General features: G+C 43.2%; 1 protein-coding gene across 2 annotated transcripts in view; it reads right to left on the reverse strand.

Moving 5' to 3' along the window:
* Positions 1–14,651, reverse strand: part of Tmem19 (transmembrane protein 19) — a 42,665-nt gene that overhangs the window by 6,401 nt on the left and 21,613 nt on the right. For both annotated transcript variants that reach the window (XM_036169679.1, XM_036169678.1), the window contains 2 exons: positions 9,964–10,077; positions 413–550 (listed from right to left, as the gene is read on the reverse strand). In XM_036169679.1, the coding sequence (XP_036025572.1) occupies positions 413–550; positions 9,964–10,077 (252 nt within the window). The remainder of the gene's footprint in view (positions 1–412; positions 551–9,963; positions 10,078–14,651) is intronic.

The raw sequence follows: 14,651 nt of genomic DNA on the forward strand, positions 1-14,651 counted from the left end.
GCTTGAAAAAAATAAAAGTGGCAAGGTGTCTTTTCTATACTGTTATTAATAAACGCAGAATAAATAACAAACTTGCACTAAAATCCTGCAGTTACTTGTTATTGTGGCACAAGAAAGAATGAATTGAATTAGGCTGCAGAAGCCGTCCTCAGATAAAATTCATCTGTTCTTCCTGCCTGACGGCTTCTGATCTAAAGCTCCCATTAGGATGGAGTGGTATCAGAATAAGAAATCTCACATTCCTTTTTGTTTTGTTTTTTGTTTTTTTCGAGACAGGGTTTCCCTGTGTAGCTTTCCGCCTTTCCTGGAACTCACTCGGTAGCCCAGGCTGGCCTCGAACTCACAGAGATCCGCCTGCCTCTGCCTCCCGAGTGCTGGGATTAAAGGCGTGCGCCACCACCGCCCGGCTCACCTTCCTTATATTCCGAATCCAGACGTTTCTTCACCTCTCCTTTCCATTTGGTGAGTTTTGAAGATGAGAGGAAAAACATCAGCAGAGAGGTAAAAAAGCTGAAATTTGCAATGGTTAAGATAAATCCAACCACCAGCCCTGGGAGAAACACACGTAAGCACAGAATTAGACTTAAATCCAGAAACTGATATTTTGAGAGAGAGAGAAAAAAAAGGATCTTTTCATTTATTTTCAAATCAAAATCTGGCATACATTTCTAGCACATCTTCATGATTCCAACTCAGTTACTACCAAGCAGCAAACTGAAGCCAATTTAACTGATAGTTTTCAACCACATTTTGATCTCAGACAACCACACAAGATCATTTTAAGGCAGAGTTTCTATACTCAATTTGAAGATGAGAATGACTTAATTATTAGGCCATAAACATCATACAGCAGTCAGAACAGAAGGTAAATCCTGACATTTTTCAAATTGCCTGTAGCTCTCTCGGGAGAGGAGATTATGATTTTACAAGTTTCTAACATTTGCATTTCCTCCCTTATATCCTGGGATTTTCTTTTAAAATGAAAAGACAAGGGTTGGGGATTTAGCTCAGTGGTAGAGCACTTGCCTAGCAAGCACAAGGCCCTGGGTTCGGTCCTCAGCTCTGGGAAAAAGGAAGAAAAAAGTGAAAATTCAAAAGAAGATAAACTTCTCAAGCCTCGCAAGAACCTTTATGACTGTGATTTTAGATTTTTACACTTTTCTCTGGTGTCAGGCAACCCTTCAGTTTTCAAGTGGTGACTGATTTTAAGGAAGCATACAAAACACATGCCCATACTCCTAACTGTCCAGAAGACTGAGGCAGGAGGCTGTCCAGAGCCTAGGAGTTTGAGACCAGTCTGTGCAACATAGGATCTCATGTATACAAACAAGCAAACATGTTTGGAGAGGATGCTCGCACCTGAAGGAGCTTGATGCTTCAGGATGCTCTCTCTGTCTGGGGTTACATATTCCTGCTGGCCCATATGCCGTATGGGTGAAGTGTGTCCTCAGCACATCCCATCTGAAAGTGTCTGGTGGCCACCCTCTCCTCACTGGGGATACCGATATTACCACTGTTCTTGTGCTAGGGTGGAGTCAAAAAACTTGCTGAGCTCTGCCCAAAGGAGGGCACCTCCTTCTGATCTGTAGATTTATATTATTTCTTAAGAGTTTGTGCTCATCAAAACAGCTTCTAATGATACTGTGACTTCTCACACAGATTAACTATAAGAAGAGGGCATGCCCGAACATGTTTTATATTCCTGTCCACCCAGTAGTTCTACATTTTAGATGATAATAAAGTGGTAATTAATCTCTATGACAAAGGATAACATCAGCTTCTTTTCTTGGCTCTCATCAATTCAAAAGTGAGCCTTCTATTTCAGGAAGATGAGCCAGAGCTGAACACAGTGGCAGAAATGGGTAAGACCACGCTCGCAGGGACGATTATACTGCCTATGGCCTTTCCTGACACCTCACCCTGCCTGTACCCTTGTCTTCTGCTCAGAGCACCTCCTGATAGGCAGGGCTCTTGATGGGATCACATCTGTCTTTGTTATCTATCTTCCAGAATGAGAATTGGAAGTTCTGAGAAAGTATTTGAATCCACTGCATTTACGGTTACCAATATCACAATATCCTGAGCGCCTAGAACTGTGCCTGGCACACAAGGTCTCTTCACTGGGTATTGACTGAAAATGAAGGGAGAAATGGTTACTCATTAAGTCGAATTATCTAGGCAGATGAAATTAAAATGACGCTTGCCAAGTCAAAGGCTGGATAAGCTGTCCGTTAACAGACGGAACTATGCTGACAATGACTGGACACTCCTTCCTTGGAGTAAGTCCCCTGTACAGAGTCCTTCCTGTCCCCCCCCCCCCCATCCTGAAGTTTCTTTTTCAGTGCGCACTTCACGCTCTGTGTCGGCTCCACACACTGGAGTATTTATTTCTGTGTCATTTCGTGGCTCTAAGTAATCTGGATCTCCTGCCACTTACCTCTTATCATAAGGGCACTAAAAGCAGGATATGGCAAACCTGAATACACTCCACAGCACTGCCAACAGTAACAGTGGGAGGGAACAATAGGTGCTGGGCAGCGTGCGAAGCATTTTACAGGGATACCGCCTGGGTGCGATGGACGCCATTATTCCTTTCCATCTGTAGTCAGGGAAACTGTCACGAGGAAAGTTTAGGGGTTCCCAGTCACACACTAGGAAAGCATTTCCAAGGATTGTGCTACACCTCACATCAGTGTCACACCTTAATCCTTAAAGAAAGGAGAGCTCCAAACAGAAACATCTCATAGGACTCAGGATGCAATGGTTAGGAAAAGAGCCAAGATGATGATGAAGATAATGATGAAGATGATGATGATGATGATGATGATGATGATGATGATTACTTTTTTTTTTTTTTTGGACAGAGTTTCTCTGTGTAGTTCTGGCTGTCCTGGAACTCACTCTGTAGACCAGGCTGGCCTCGAACTCACAGAGAACCACTTACCCCTCAAGTGCTAGGATAAAAGCCGTGTGCTACCCCTGCCCCACAAGAGCCAAGATTTTTAAGTCAATGTACACTTCCTTCCTAAACACTTATTTTGTGCCAGTCATTATCCAGAGAACATTCGGTACTCAGGGGCTTTCCCTCTGTGTGCTTGACAGTTACACAAACGCCGTAGGGTGGACTGAAGCCTTGTTCTCAGGAAGCTTACAATACTGAACACTGGACATTTGGCAACAGTTAAGGACACTTCACTTTCCCTTTTGATTTCATTAAGAAGAGCAGGAATGGCATCAAAGAAAGCTATTGAGAGCAAACAGAAGGGATCCAAAGATGTTTAAAATTTCTTATATATTCTCAAGAAAAGGCACTAGGCCATTACCTCTCAAGTTTAAGCCCCATAATCTTAATATAAAAACATTTGGCTATGAGATTTACTTTAAAAAACAACAACACACTCACACACAAATTCTAGGTAGGATTGTAACAATTTTTTTATAAACAAAATCTGACTGAAAAGACACCCTAGATGGAGAGGAAGAGGGTCACTACTTGGTAAAATGCAGTGAACATCTACAACAGTTTTTCAGAACATTTAAGCATTCTGGGGTTTTAAATATTTACCTCTCTTCACTTCTTAGCTGCTCCTTACAAATTTGCCAATTATGAACACAGATTTTTACCTGTGTGAGTCCAAGTACCAGGAAGAACAAAAGTCCACATTCTTACCTTGATACCACAGTTTTTATTTTAAAAAATGTTGTTTAGAAAAAACTGCCCAACAAAATAAGTAGGGGCAATGACAAAACACAAGACCAGGCAACAATATGTAATTACAGTAATATGTAGTTCTTCATTATATGGGAAGTGTGTTTAAGGGTGGTATCTGGGGTGTACTTGCTCTGTAGGGCTCCTCAATAATTACACTGACCAGCATTTCAAAAATAAGAATGCTAGGTAAGGGGTGCACATTCAGCATCTTGCTATTCATAAAGGCAACAAAGTGAAAGAAAGTATCATCAATATTCGCACATCCTACATAACTTCCATGGACTACCAATGGCGTCTACAAAATGTGTCCATTTCCAGAACTGTACTATCACCTACCAGTAAAGGAGGGATGGGGGTTAAAGGCAACGGCCTTGAACTGAATTGCTCGAGGCCACTGCCCCACATATGGGGAAAGTGCATTTAGTTCAGCAGCAGTAGAGCACAGTGTGAAGACACAAATACCCCAGAAGAGAAGGATGCCCAAGCTAGGTAGAGATATAAAGCTGTAGACATTGTTAAATAACCTTGAGATATATACACACTGCAGTCTTTAGGGAGAGACACTCACCTCATTGTACAAGGGGGAAGTCTTTAAAATGACTTATTGTAGTTAATGATATAATGAATATATAGAGCATATACAGAATATGTCTTTTATGTAATTTATTTGCCATATTTTTTTATAAAATTTGTGAATCTGCAACTTTCAGAAATGAGAAAAGAAAAACAAACAAACAAAATCCTTCACCACCAGGTGATGGTGGTGCACACCATTGATCCTAGTACTCAGGAGGCAGAGCCAGGAAAATCTTTGTGAATTCGAGGCCAGCCTGGTCTACAGAGTGAGATCCAGGATAGGCACCAAAGCTACACAGAGAAACCCTGTCTCAAAAACAAACAAACAAACAAAACAAAAAACAAAAAAAGACTCCTTCACCATGTTTCTGTTTCCCCAAATTTAAGAAAATATATAGAAAAGGTCTCAATACCCCCAAACCCACAGATATCAGATCCAGCCCTAAGATCCAGACTGTCTGGATTTTTGTCCTATGGTAGGGATATTTATGAATAACCATGGTGGAGTCTATCCAGTAATCTCATCCTAGCAACAGCAACCACAGGAAACATCGTTATACTCTCCAAGTTGTTTCCTCTGGTGGAGTAGAAATGTTACTGTTTTCTAAATTTAGACTGCAAGCCACCGCATTTGCTGATGATCTGAATTGCATAATTCTATTATGTCTCAGGCCAGGGAGATTTAAACCGGACCGGCTTCCTATTGTATCTGGGAGGGTCACTGTGTGGCAAGTCAGGGTTGTTCATCTGTGTGCAGTTCCCAATCTCCTTTGGAAGGTGTTCAAGTTGACTGTGAGCTCCATCCAGATTTTTAATGAGGCTACATAATTCATCGGTTAGAGAGAGCTGTTGGACTTCGTTCTCTCCAATGCTGAGCGTACTGAGTTTCAGCAGGTTTTTATGTCCTTTCCCACAGTCGTTACAGGATTCAGATGAAGGTATGGGGGCGGGGAGAATCTAGCCTATACATCACTGAAGGCATTTCTCTCAGTTCATTATGCCGTAAATCAAGTCTCCGCAACCTCATCAAGTAAACTAGTCAGTGAATTTCCACTGAGAGCCAGCATCATGAGACATACTAGATAGCCCAGCTCTATAGCAGAGGGTGGGGGGTGGATGGAGGGATTGCAATTTGTTACTGCATGACAAAGTTCTGTTACGTTTGACAGACAGTGGCTGGATATGTATAGACCTCTTGGATAACTCCAAGCACCAAAATTTGCTAAGTTCCCCAATTACCTTGTTTTTTTTTTTTTTTTTTTTTTTTTTTCCTCTCTAGTCTCTGGTGATGGATCTGGCTATCTGATGCCCTGGTTGGGCAGCACTGATGTCTTTCTTTCCATTTCTGTCATTTCCCCTTTGGTTTTTCAGATTCTTTTCCTTTGCTTTCTTCCTCCCAAACTTCCAGAGGCCCCTGCCTCCTTTTCTCTTCCCCTGGAGGATGGCACTTTGGGATCTTTCTCAGAAAGTGTTGACTTGAAGAAGTCATGAGCTTGGAGTCGCACCCATCTGTCCCATATTGGATAGTTCTGGTAGCGCATTTCGAATGGTGCCGGTCAGTCAGTCAGAGCTTCAAAATTCTCTCCCGGCAAGGAGAGGATGGTAGTCTCCCCAGCCTGTGCCCCAGGGGTGCCTCCTCTCCCGGAGTTGCAGAGTGAGGTGAGCATCCCTTGATGCCCAGCAGTGGGGTGCCAGACCAGATGGAGGACCCTCAAAGGGATCCTTGAGGAAGACATGCTGGACCCAGGGAGGCCTCTGCTGGAAGCAAATCAAAAAGACTTCTCAAGAACTTGAGGCTTGGTGAGGTGGTTCCGTGGGTGAAGTCACTTGAGGACCTGAGCTTGACCCCTGGGAACTGGCATGCTTGGTGGAAGAACTGACTTCCGAAGGCTGTCCTCGGAACCCCACATGTGTGTTCTCACTACTCTCTCCACCAATACACAAATAAACAAATAAATAGATGGGGGAGAAAAGACTTTCAAGGCACTGACCCTTCTTGCTACAGGTCAAGAATAATAAACACCAAGGCTTTGAGGAGCACATGAGAAAGTGTGGTAGTATGAAGAAAATGGTGCCCATAAGCCCATAGGGAACAGCACTATTAGGAGGTGTGGCTTTGTCGGAATAGTATGGCTTTATGAAGCAAGTGCCCCACTACGGAGTGGGCTTTGAGGTCTTAGGAGCTCAAGCCTGGCCAGTATGTCGCTGTCACTTCCTGCTGCCTGAGGACAAGATGTAGAAGTCTCAGCTCCTTCTCTAGCACCATGTCTGCCTGTGTGCCGCCATGCTTCCCACCATGACGATAATGGATTAGTCCTCTCAACTTTATTCTAGCCCCAGTTAAATGTTTTCCTTTATAAGAGTTGTCATGGTCATGCTATCTTCTCACATCAATAAAATCCTAAGATATAAAGTTTTTTTTTTTTGTTTTTTGTTTTTTGTTTTTTTGTTTTTCGAGACAGGGTTTCTCTGTGTAGCTTTGCCCCTTTCCTGGAACTCACTCTGTAGACCAGGCTGGCCTTGAACTCACAGAGATCTGCCTTTAATCCCAAGTCCTGGGATTAAAGGTGTGTGCCACCACCGCCCGGCATAAAGTATTTTTTTAAGCAAAACATGACTGGTATTATAGTCAAACATTGCTTGCTCAAATTACTTGCTAAAGAGTTAATACTTCCAAAGTGCTAAATGCCCAGCATACAGTAAGTGTGACATTGCTCTTATTAAGCAAATCGTACATAGTCATTCTTAATACTTACTGAATATATAGTAAGAATATTTATAAGGAAACGTCAATGCATCTACTTAACTTTCAATCTCAACTACTACAGAAGGAAAACAATCAGCAGAGTGCAAATAATATTCCTCAACTATGAAGAGAATTGTGATTCTGAAGATCTCTACCCAATAATAATTGATAACATCCAATAAACACTGGCTCTGTCTAGTGAACAAAGAACTCTCAGGTAATCATTTTATTTAATTTTCATTGATTCTACAGGGATAGATCCAGCTAAATTTGTAGGGCTTTCTTTTTTTCTTCTTTTTTTTTTGAGACATGTTCTCATATAGTCCATACAGGCTCAAATTTGAACTATGTAACCAAGGGTGACCTCTCTCTTAAGAACCTCCAGCCTGCACCTCCATGGTACAGAGATTATAGAGCTGCTGGGATTACAGGAGTGTGCTAACATGCCTGGCTGGAGGGCTCTCACTATGTAGCCCTGGCTTGCCTGGACTGCTATGTAGAACAGGCTGACTTTAAAATCAAAGAGATCCACCTGCCTCTGCCTCCTGAGTGCTGGGATTAAACCAAAAAGGATCTGGGGCTGGGGACATAGCTCAGAGGGAAGAATGTTTGCCTAGAATGGTCAAAGCTCTGGAATTGAGTCCCAGAATCACATCAACTGCTGTGATGGCAGATACTTGCATCCCAGCATCCCATCCCATCAACTGGCGTGGTACCAGATATTTGCATCCCAGCATCACATTCCATCAACTGGTGTGGTACCAGATACTTGTATCCCAGCATCACATTCCATCAACTGGTGTGGTACCAGATACTTGTATCCCAGCATCACATCCCATCAACTAGTGTGGTACCAAATACTTGTATCCCAGCAACACTGTAAGGTGCAAGCAGGACCTTAAGTTATCTGCAACTCTGTAGAATTTACTGACCAGCTTGAGCTACATGAGGCCCTGCCTCAAAATAAATAAAAAGTTCAGGGGGCTGGAGAGATGGTTCAGAAGTAAAGCATTGCTCTTCTGCTCTCCAGAGGACCAGAGTTCAGTCCCTAGCACCCACGTCGGGCAGCTCACAACCACCTGTAACTCCAGATCCAGGGGAGCCAATGCCTCCCTCCACATCCTTGGCCTCAGCTAACACCCGCACTCAGGTGCACACACCCACATGGAGATGCACACATACCTATACATGATTAAAAATGATAAAAAATAAATAAATAAACCTTAAAATAGTCCAGAAACAACAAGAACAATGCCTGTAATCCCAGCACTCAGGAGGCAGAGGCAGGCGGATCTCTGTGAGCTCGAGGCCAGCCTGGGCTACCAAGTGAGTTCCAGGAAAGGTGTAAAGCTACACAGAGAAACCCTGTCTCGAAAAAAAGAAAGGCTAGCATGAATAGTCTTCCTATAAGGGAAGTATTTAGGGGGAGAGCACTCCCCTGGTGTCTCGAATGCTTGGTGGTTGTGAATGTTCTCTTGCCAACACAGATCATGTTGGTCTTCTGCTCTGAGGCTAGCAATCCCCGATGCTTTGAGAGAAAACCCTTACTGGAGGGCACCAGTCTGAATGGGCCTGTTAGCCCTAATCTATTCCTTCAACCTTCTCTCTCACTACGTTCCCCGTCCTCACTACCATGTGCCTGACTGAGCTATCTTCTTACTGTTGAACAAGTTAGACCGGCATGTTAGGGCTTACGCACTTGTTACTCTGTCATCCCCCAACTGTTTCTGAGCCCTTCTCATGGCTGGCTTCTCTGGGTCATAGCTCCAAACTGCCTTAGAGAAAACCATAGGACCATATCTAGGGGAGAACATTGCCCTGTGTCTTCTAACATACATGCTTTATTATATTTCTTTTTTTCCCTTATAAACTTCAATATTATCTGAAAAGTTTTCATATAATTTTCTTTACTTATCATCTAATGACCCCCCAGCCCCAAACAGTAAAATTTCCTGGGAGGCTGAAGCCGAAAGATTTCATGTCTGAGACCAGTTTAGGCTACACAGTAAGACCCTGTTTCAAAAACAAATCAAAGTAAATAAAAAGTAAAGTAAAATAAAAAGCCAGGAGAGCAGAAGCCTTGTGCTGGGTCACAGTTTTACTCCCTGTTTCTGGAGCAGTGGCATTGAGTAGGAAGTGCTCAGTAAATAAAGAACAACACATAAGCCTGTGCCCCACTCAGGTCTAAAAAGCAACCTAAGACAAGGGATTTGAACCCAGTGGTTGGAGATCACTGGAAGCAATTTCCAAGAGTTGTTTTTCTCTTCTGTTTTACACCTAGAAGGAGTATCCCAGGAATTCTGCCAGCAGGATACCACACTAAGACCACAAGAGCCAAGGTCAAGGTCCACAGAGGCCAGGCAGTGGTGGCGCACGCCTGTAATCCCAGCACTCGGGAGGCAGAGCCAGGTGGATCTCTGAGTTCGAGGCCAGCCTGGTCTACAGAGCGAGTTCCAGGAAAGGCGCAAAGCTACACAGAGAAACCCTGTCTCAAAAAACCAAAAAAAAAAAAAAAAAAGGTCCACAGAGGGCAATCCTGTTCACCTATTCACATCACTCACAAAGTGGAATGTGCATGCTGTTCTAAAGGTATTTGTTTTTGCAATTCTACAGAATGGGAATGCTGAATCACTGAGATGCATCATGTTGAAATTCAGTCAACTCAGTCATAGCCAGCCCTAGCGGTACATGCCTTTAATCCCAGTACTCGGGAGGCAAAGGCAGGCAGATCTCTGTGAACTCAGGGCCAGCCTGGTCTACAGAGTGAGATCCAAGCCAGCCAGGACTACATAGTGAGACCCTATCTTTAAAGAAGTTTTTAAAAATAGATAAATAAATTCAGTCATCATCAGCATTCAGAAAACATGAGATTCAATAAAAGGACATAGTTACGACAGAATGATTCTAAACGTTCAGAATGAAAACATACCTCCTAAAGCCCCACTGTGGTCTAGACTTTTCTTTTTGAAGCCATGACAGGCAATCAGAACAGGAACAACAATGGAGAACAGCCAGCGCCAAGGAGAAACAGGCCTCAGGTTACCTGGGAAGCGACAGAGGCAGAGACATGGGCGGTAAGCTACCTGAAAAATCACAGACACGGAGAACAGTGTGGCGTCTGCACAGGTGGGTCCTCTGAAAACGCACTCACTAAGTATTTCTGAAAAAAATTTATGGGGATTTAGCTCAGTGGTAGAGCGCTTGCCCTGGGTTTGGTCCTCAGCTCCAAAAAAAAAAAAAAAAAAGAAAAAAAGAAAAAAAAATCAAAACAAACAAAAGACAAATGAGACAAAAGAATGCCGAAAGGAAACAATCCCACAGGGATGGCACGGAATTCATTTTGTTAGCCAACGACCCCTGGGCATCGGGCCTGCCCTGGAGCGTGGTTGATGCATCCAGGGAAACCCCACTGGAGAAAACTGATTTTCCCTTTGCAAGGTGCAAACAGATTCTTGGCTAGTGATGGGATCCTGTGTCCAACTCCCTTTCTCAGAGCTGGGACAATGGGTGGCTTGAATCTTGCACAGGTCCCTCTTAACATTAAGCTTTAATAAAGCGAGTTCTGAATTAAATTTACTATCGTAGGTAGAGAAACAGAGTGAGTCACCCAAGGAAAATATTTATGTTCAGACTTGCATACTGTCTGAGGAACAGTCTTCACGGAGTGGGGCCCAGCAGGCCATATTCAAGTATTGAAAACCATTTACAGCTTCTTATGATAATACTGCACACATGAGCACCTGGAGATAGGAAATAAATCACTGCTTCCTTCATTTTTTTAAAAAAGGAGGTGCTGTGGAATAATCTCTTTGTACAATGTGAAGACATGTCATTGTGCTTGGCTTAATAAACAAGCTTACTGGCCAGTAGCTGAATAGGATAAAGTTAGGCAAGAGAGGGCTGGAGAGCTGGCTCTGAGGTTAAGGGCCCCGACTGCTCTTCTAGAGGTCCTGAGTTCAATTCCCAGCAACCACATGGTGGCTCACAACCATCTGTAATGAGATCTGCCACCCTCTTCTGTGTACATAATAAATAAATAAATCTTAAAAAAAAAAGTTAGGCAAGAGAGCCTGACTAGGAGAATACTGGGAGGAAGAAGATGGAGTCAGGAGTCACCAACCACACACAGAGGGAGGAGATGAACATGCCATGTGGCAGATGTAAATAAGGAATATGGGTTAACCTAAAATGTAAGAGCTAGTTAGTAATAAGCCCGAGCTATTGGCCAAGCATTTATAATTAATATTAAGTCTCTGTGTGTTAATTTGGAAGTGGCTCCTGGGAAAGGAAAACTTCTAACTACAAGGGGGCATATATTAAATTTCAGACGAATTTATTGGCACTTAATTATTTCTCTCTTTCTTCTTTTTTCAGAGCTAAGGACCAAACCAAAGAGCTAAATCCCCAACCCCAAGATTATCTTAAATAACATTCTGAAGGGCAACAAATCTGATTCAACAGTTAGAAGTCAATTTACTCAAAGACTGCAAAACCCAAAGCTGTTTTATTTGGCTAACACTGTATCTTTAAATCTTTTGAGTTAATATGAAAAGGTGGAAGATTTGATATAAGAGTTCTGATGCTTCATTTTGTTTAAGTTAGATACTCTGGCCATGGCAGAATTAACCAGAGGCCAAGAAATGGGCAGCCATCTCCTCTAGACAGGCCATGGAGTTCCCACCATGACTGATTGCCTTCTGATAGACAAACACTATGGCTGAGGGATTTCTTTATCCTCAGGAAAAACATGGAACTATTGCTAACAGTCACATTTCTGTCAAAAAATTAGGAAACGGCTAAGTGTTCTGGCGCAGTCCTGTAAACCCGGTCCTTGAGAGGGAGACACAAGAGGATCACAAGTTCATGGCCAGGTCTAACATAGTGAGTTACAGGCCAGCTAGTACTATGTCGAATGAAGCCCCATCTCAAAAGCCAAATAAGAAACACCAAAACCAGGAAATAGAAAAATAAAAAACCAAGAGAGCCAACTGAACAACAAAACATAGGAAAAATCTTATTCCAGGAAGCGAAGATATAGCTTCATTCATTTGCATTGGTGTTTTTGCCATGGGTGTCGGGTTCCCTGGAACTGGAGTTACAGTTGTGAGCGGCCATGTGGGTGCTGGGAACTGAACCCAGGTCCTCTGGAAGAGCAGTCAGTGCTCTCGACCACTGAGCCATCTCTCCAACGCCTAGCTTGTTCTACTTATTTATATAAGAATGTTCATGTTTCCTTCCCTCCAGGCCTCCTCCACTGCTCCACTGTACATCTTTATGAATGAACATCTCTCTCTGCAAAAGGACCATGTCCTGACACAGCAATTACTTGGGGCACAACCCCCCCTTTTTTTTTTTTTTTGGTTTTTCGAGACAGGGTTTCTCTGTGTAGCTTTGCGTCTTTCCTGAAACTCACTTGGTAGCCCAGGCTGGCCTCGAACTCACAGAGATCCGCCTGGCTCTGCCTCCCGAGTGCTGGGATTATAGGCGTGCACCACCACCGCCCGGCCACAACCCCACACTCTCACTCTCCTTCCCACCCGTTCCTTAGTTGTGAACCGTGAACTGACCAGTACTCTGGTTCTGTAGGAAAAAGTAGAAAGTTTATGGGCTGGAGAACTGGCTCAGTGGTTAAGAGCACTTGTTGCTCTTACAGAGGACCTGGGTTTGAGCCCTAGCACCCACATGGTGGCTCGCAACTGTCTGCGACTCCAGTTCCAGGGGATCCAATGCTCTCTTCTGAACCCCTTGGGTATTACATAACAGCAGGCAAACACTTAAATAAATAAATAAATAAATGAATGAATGAATGAATAAATAAATAAATAAGCCTTAAAATAACTGAGCCTTTTTTTCTTAAGTAAGTTTGTATGGGCACATTCTAAACTTTCAACTTGAAAACTCAAAAACAAATGTGTGTGTGTGTGTGTGTGTGTGTGTGTGTGTGTGTGTAAAGAACTGTAGTGCATGTCTTTAATCCCAGTATCTGGGAGGCAGAGACAAGCAGATCTCTTTAAGTTTCAGGCCTGCCTGGTCTACAGAGAGACTTTCTCAAAAAAAAAAAAAAAAAAGTGTGTTTATTAGTGCTATGCAGACAATGTGCACCTGTGTGGAAGTCAGAGGATAACTTTGAGTTGGCCCAAGGGTTCCTGAGACTTCTCCTCTGGCTCCCACCTTCCAGGAGCACTGGATTATAGATGGGTACTACTGTACCCAGCTTCATGTGGGCTCTGGGGATTTGAACTTGGGCATTCAGGCTTGCATGGCAAGAGCTTTATCCAGTCATTGCCTCAGTCCCTGTTCTGAAATTTTAAAAATCTGGATGTGTTGGCTATATAATTCCAGAACACAGAGATAAAGGCAGAAGGAGTTGGGATGGAGGACAGCCAAGAACACAAGCTGGGGCCTTGTCTCAAAAACAAAACAAGCCAGACAGTGGTGGCGCACGCCTTTAATCCCAGCACTTGGGAGGCAGAGGCAGACGGATCTCTGTGAGTTTGAGGCCAGCCTGGGCTACAGAGTGAGATCCAGGAAAGGCGCAAAGCTACACAGAGAAACCCTGTCTCGAAAAACCAAAAACCAAACCAAACCAAACCAAAACAACAAAAACAAAAACACACCAAAGAAACAAACAACCCCAGTAAAACAACAAAACAAAGAGCTGGATACAAAGCAGCCCCTGCGCTTGCACAGAACATTCAAAAGAGCACATTCAATTCCTAGCACTGCAAAAGCCAAAACCAAAATAATCCTTAAACACCATCATGGGGTAGGAGGCTGGAGAGATGGCTCAGTGGTTAAGAATACTTCTAGAGGGGGCTGGGGATTTAATTCAGTGGTAGAGCGCTTGCCTAGCAAGCGCAAGGCCCTGGGTTCAGTCCTCAGCTCCGACCAAAAAAAAAAAAAAAAAAAAAAAAAAAAAAATCCCGTTTAAAAAGCCAGGCGGTGGTGGCATATGCCTTTAGTCTCAGCACTCGGGAGGCAGAGGCAGGCGGATCTCTGTGAGTTAGAGGCCAGCCTGGGCTACCAAGTGGGTTCCAGGAAAAAGGCGCAAAGCTACACAGAGAAACCCTGTCTCGAAAAACCAAAAAAAAAACAAAACAAAAAACAAAAACAACAACAACAAAAATAAAACAGCACGAGGCAGAGGCAGGTGGATCTCTGTGAGTTCGAGGCCAGCCTGGGCTACAGAGTGAGTTCCAGGAAAGGTGCAAAGCTACACAGAGGACCTGGGTTCAATTCCCAGCACTCACATGCTAGCTCACAGCTGTCTGTAACTCCAGTTTCAGGGTACCCAACACGCTCACCCAGACACATATGCAGGTAAAACACTAATACACATAAAAGAAAAAAATCATTAAAAAAAAGCTATGAGATTAGAAAAAAAAATCATAGGACCAAGGTATGTAATCTGAATATATGAATGCCAAAATGAAATACATTATCTTGTACAATTAATATATGCTAAGGAAGAAAAATTTTGAAAGATCAGAGCAAAAGTACCTTATATAAAGTCACACACAGTGGCTTACACCTGTAATCCCAGCACTCAGGAGGCTGAGACAAGAGGATGATTGAGTTCAATACTAGTGATGGTTACACAGCAAAATTTGGCTTCAT

Source organism: Onychomys torridus, chromosome 20 (assembly GCF_903995425.1).
Source record: "Onychomys torridus chromosome 20, mOncTor1.1, whole genome shotgun sequence".
NCBI classification, from domain to species: Eukaryota; Metazoa; Chordata; class Mammalia; order Rodentia; family Cricetidae; genus Onychomys; species Onychomys torridus.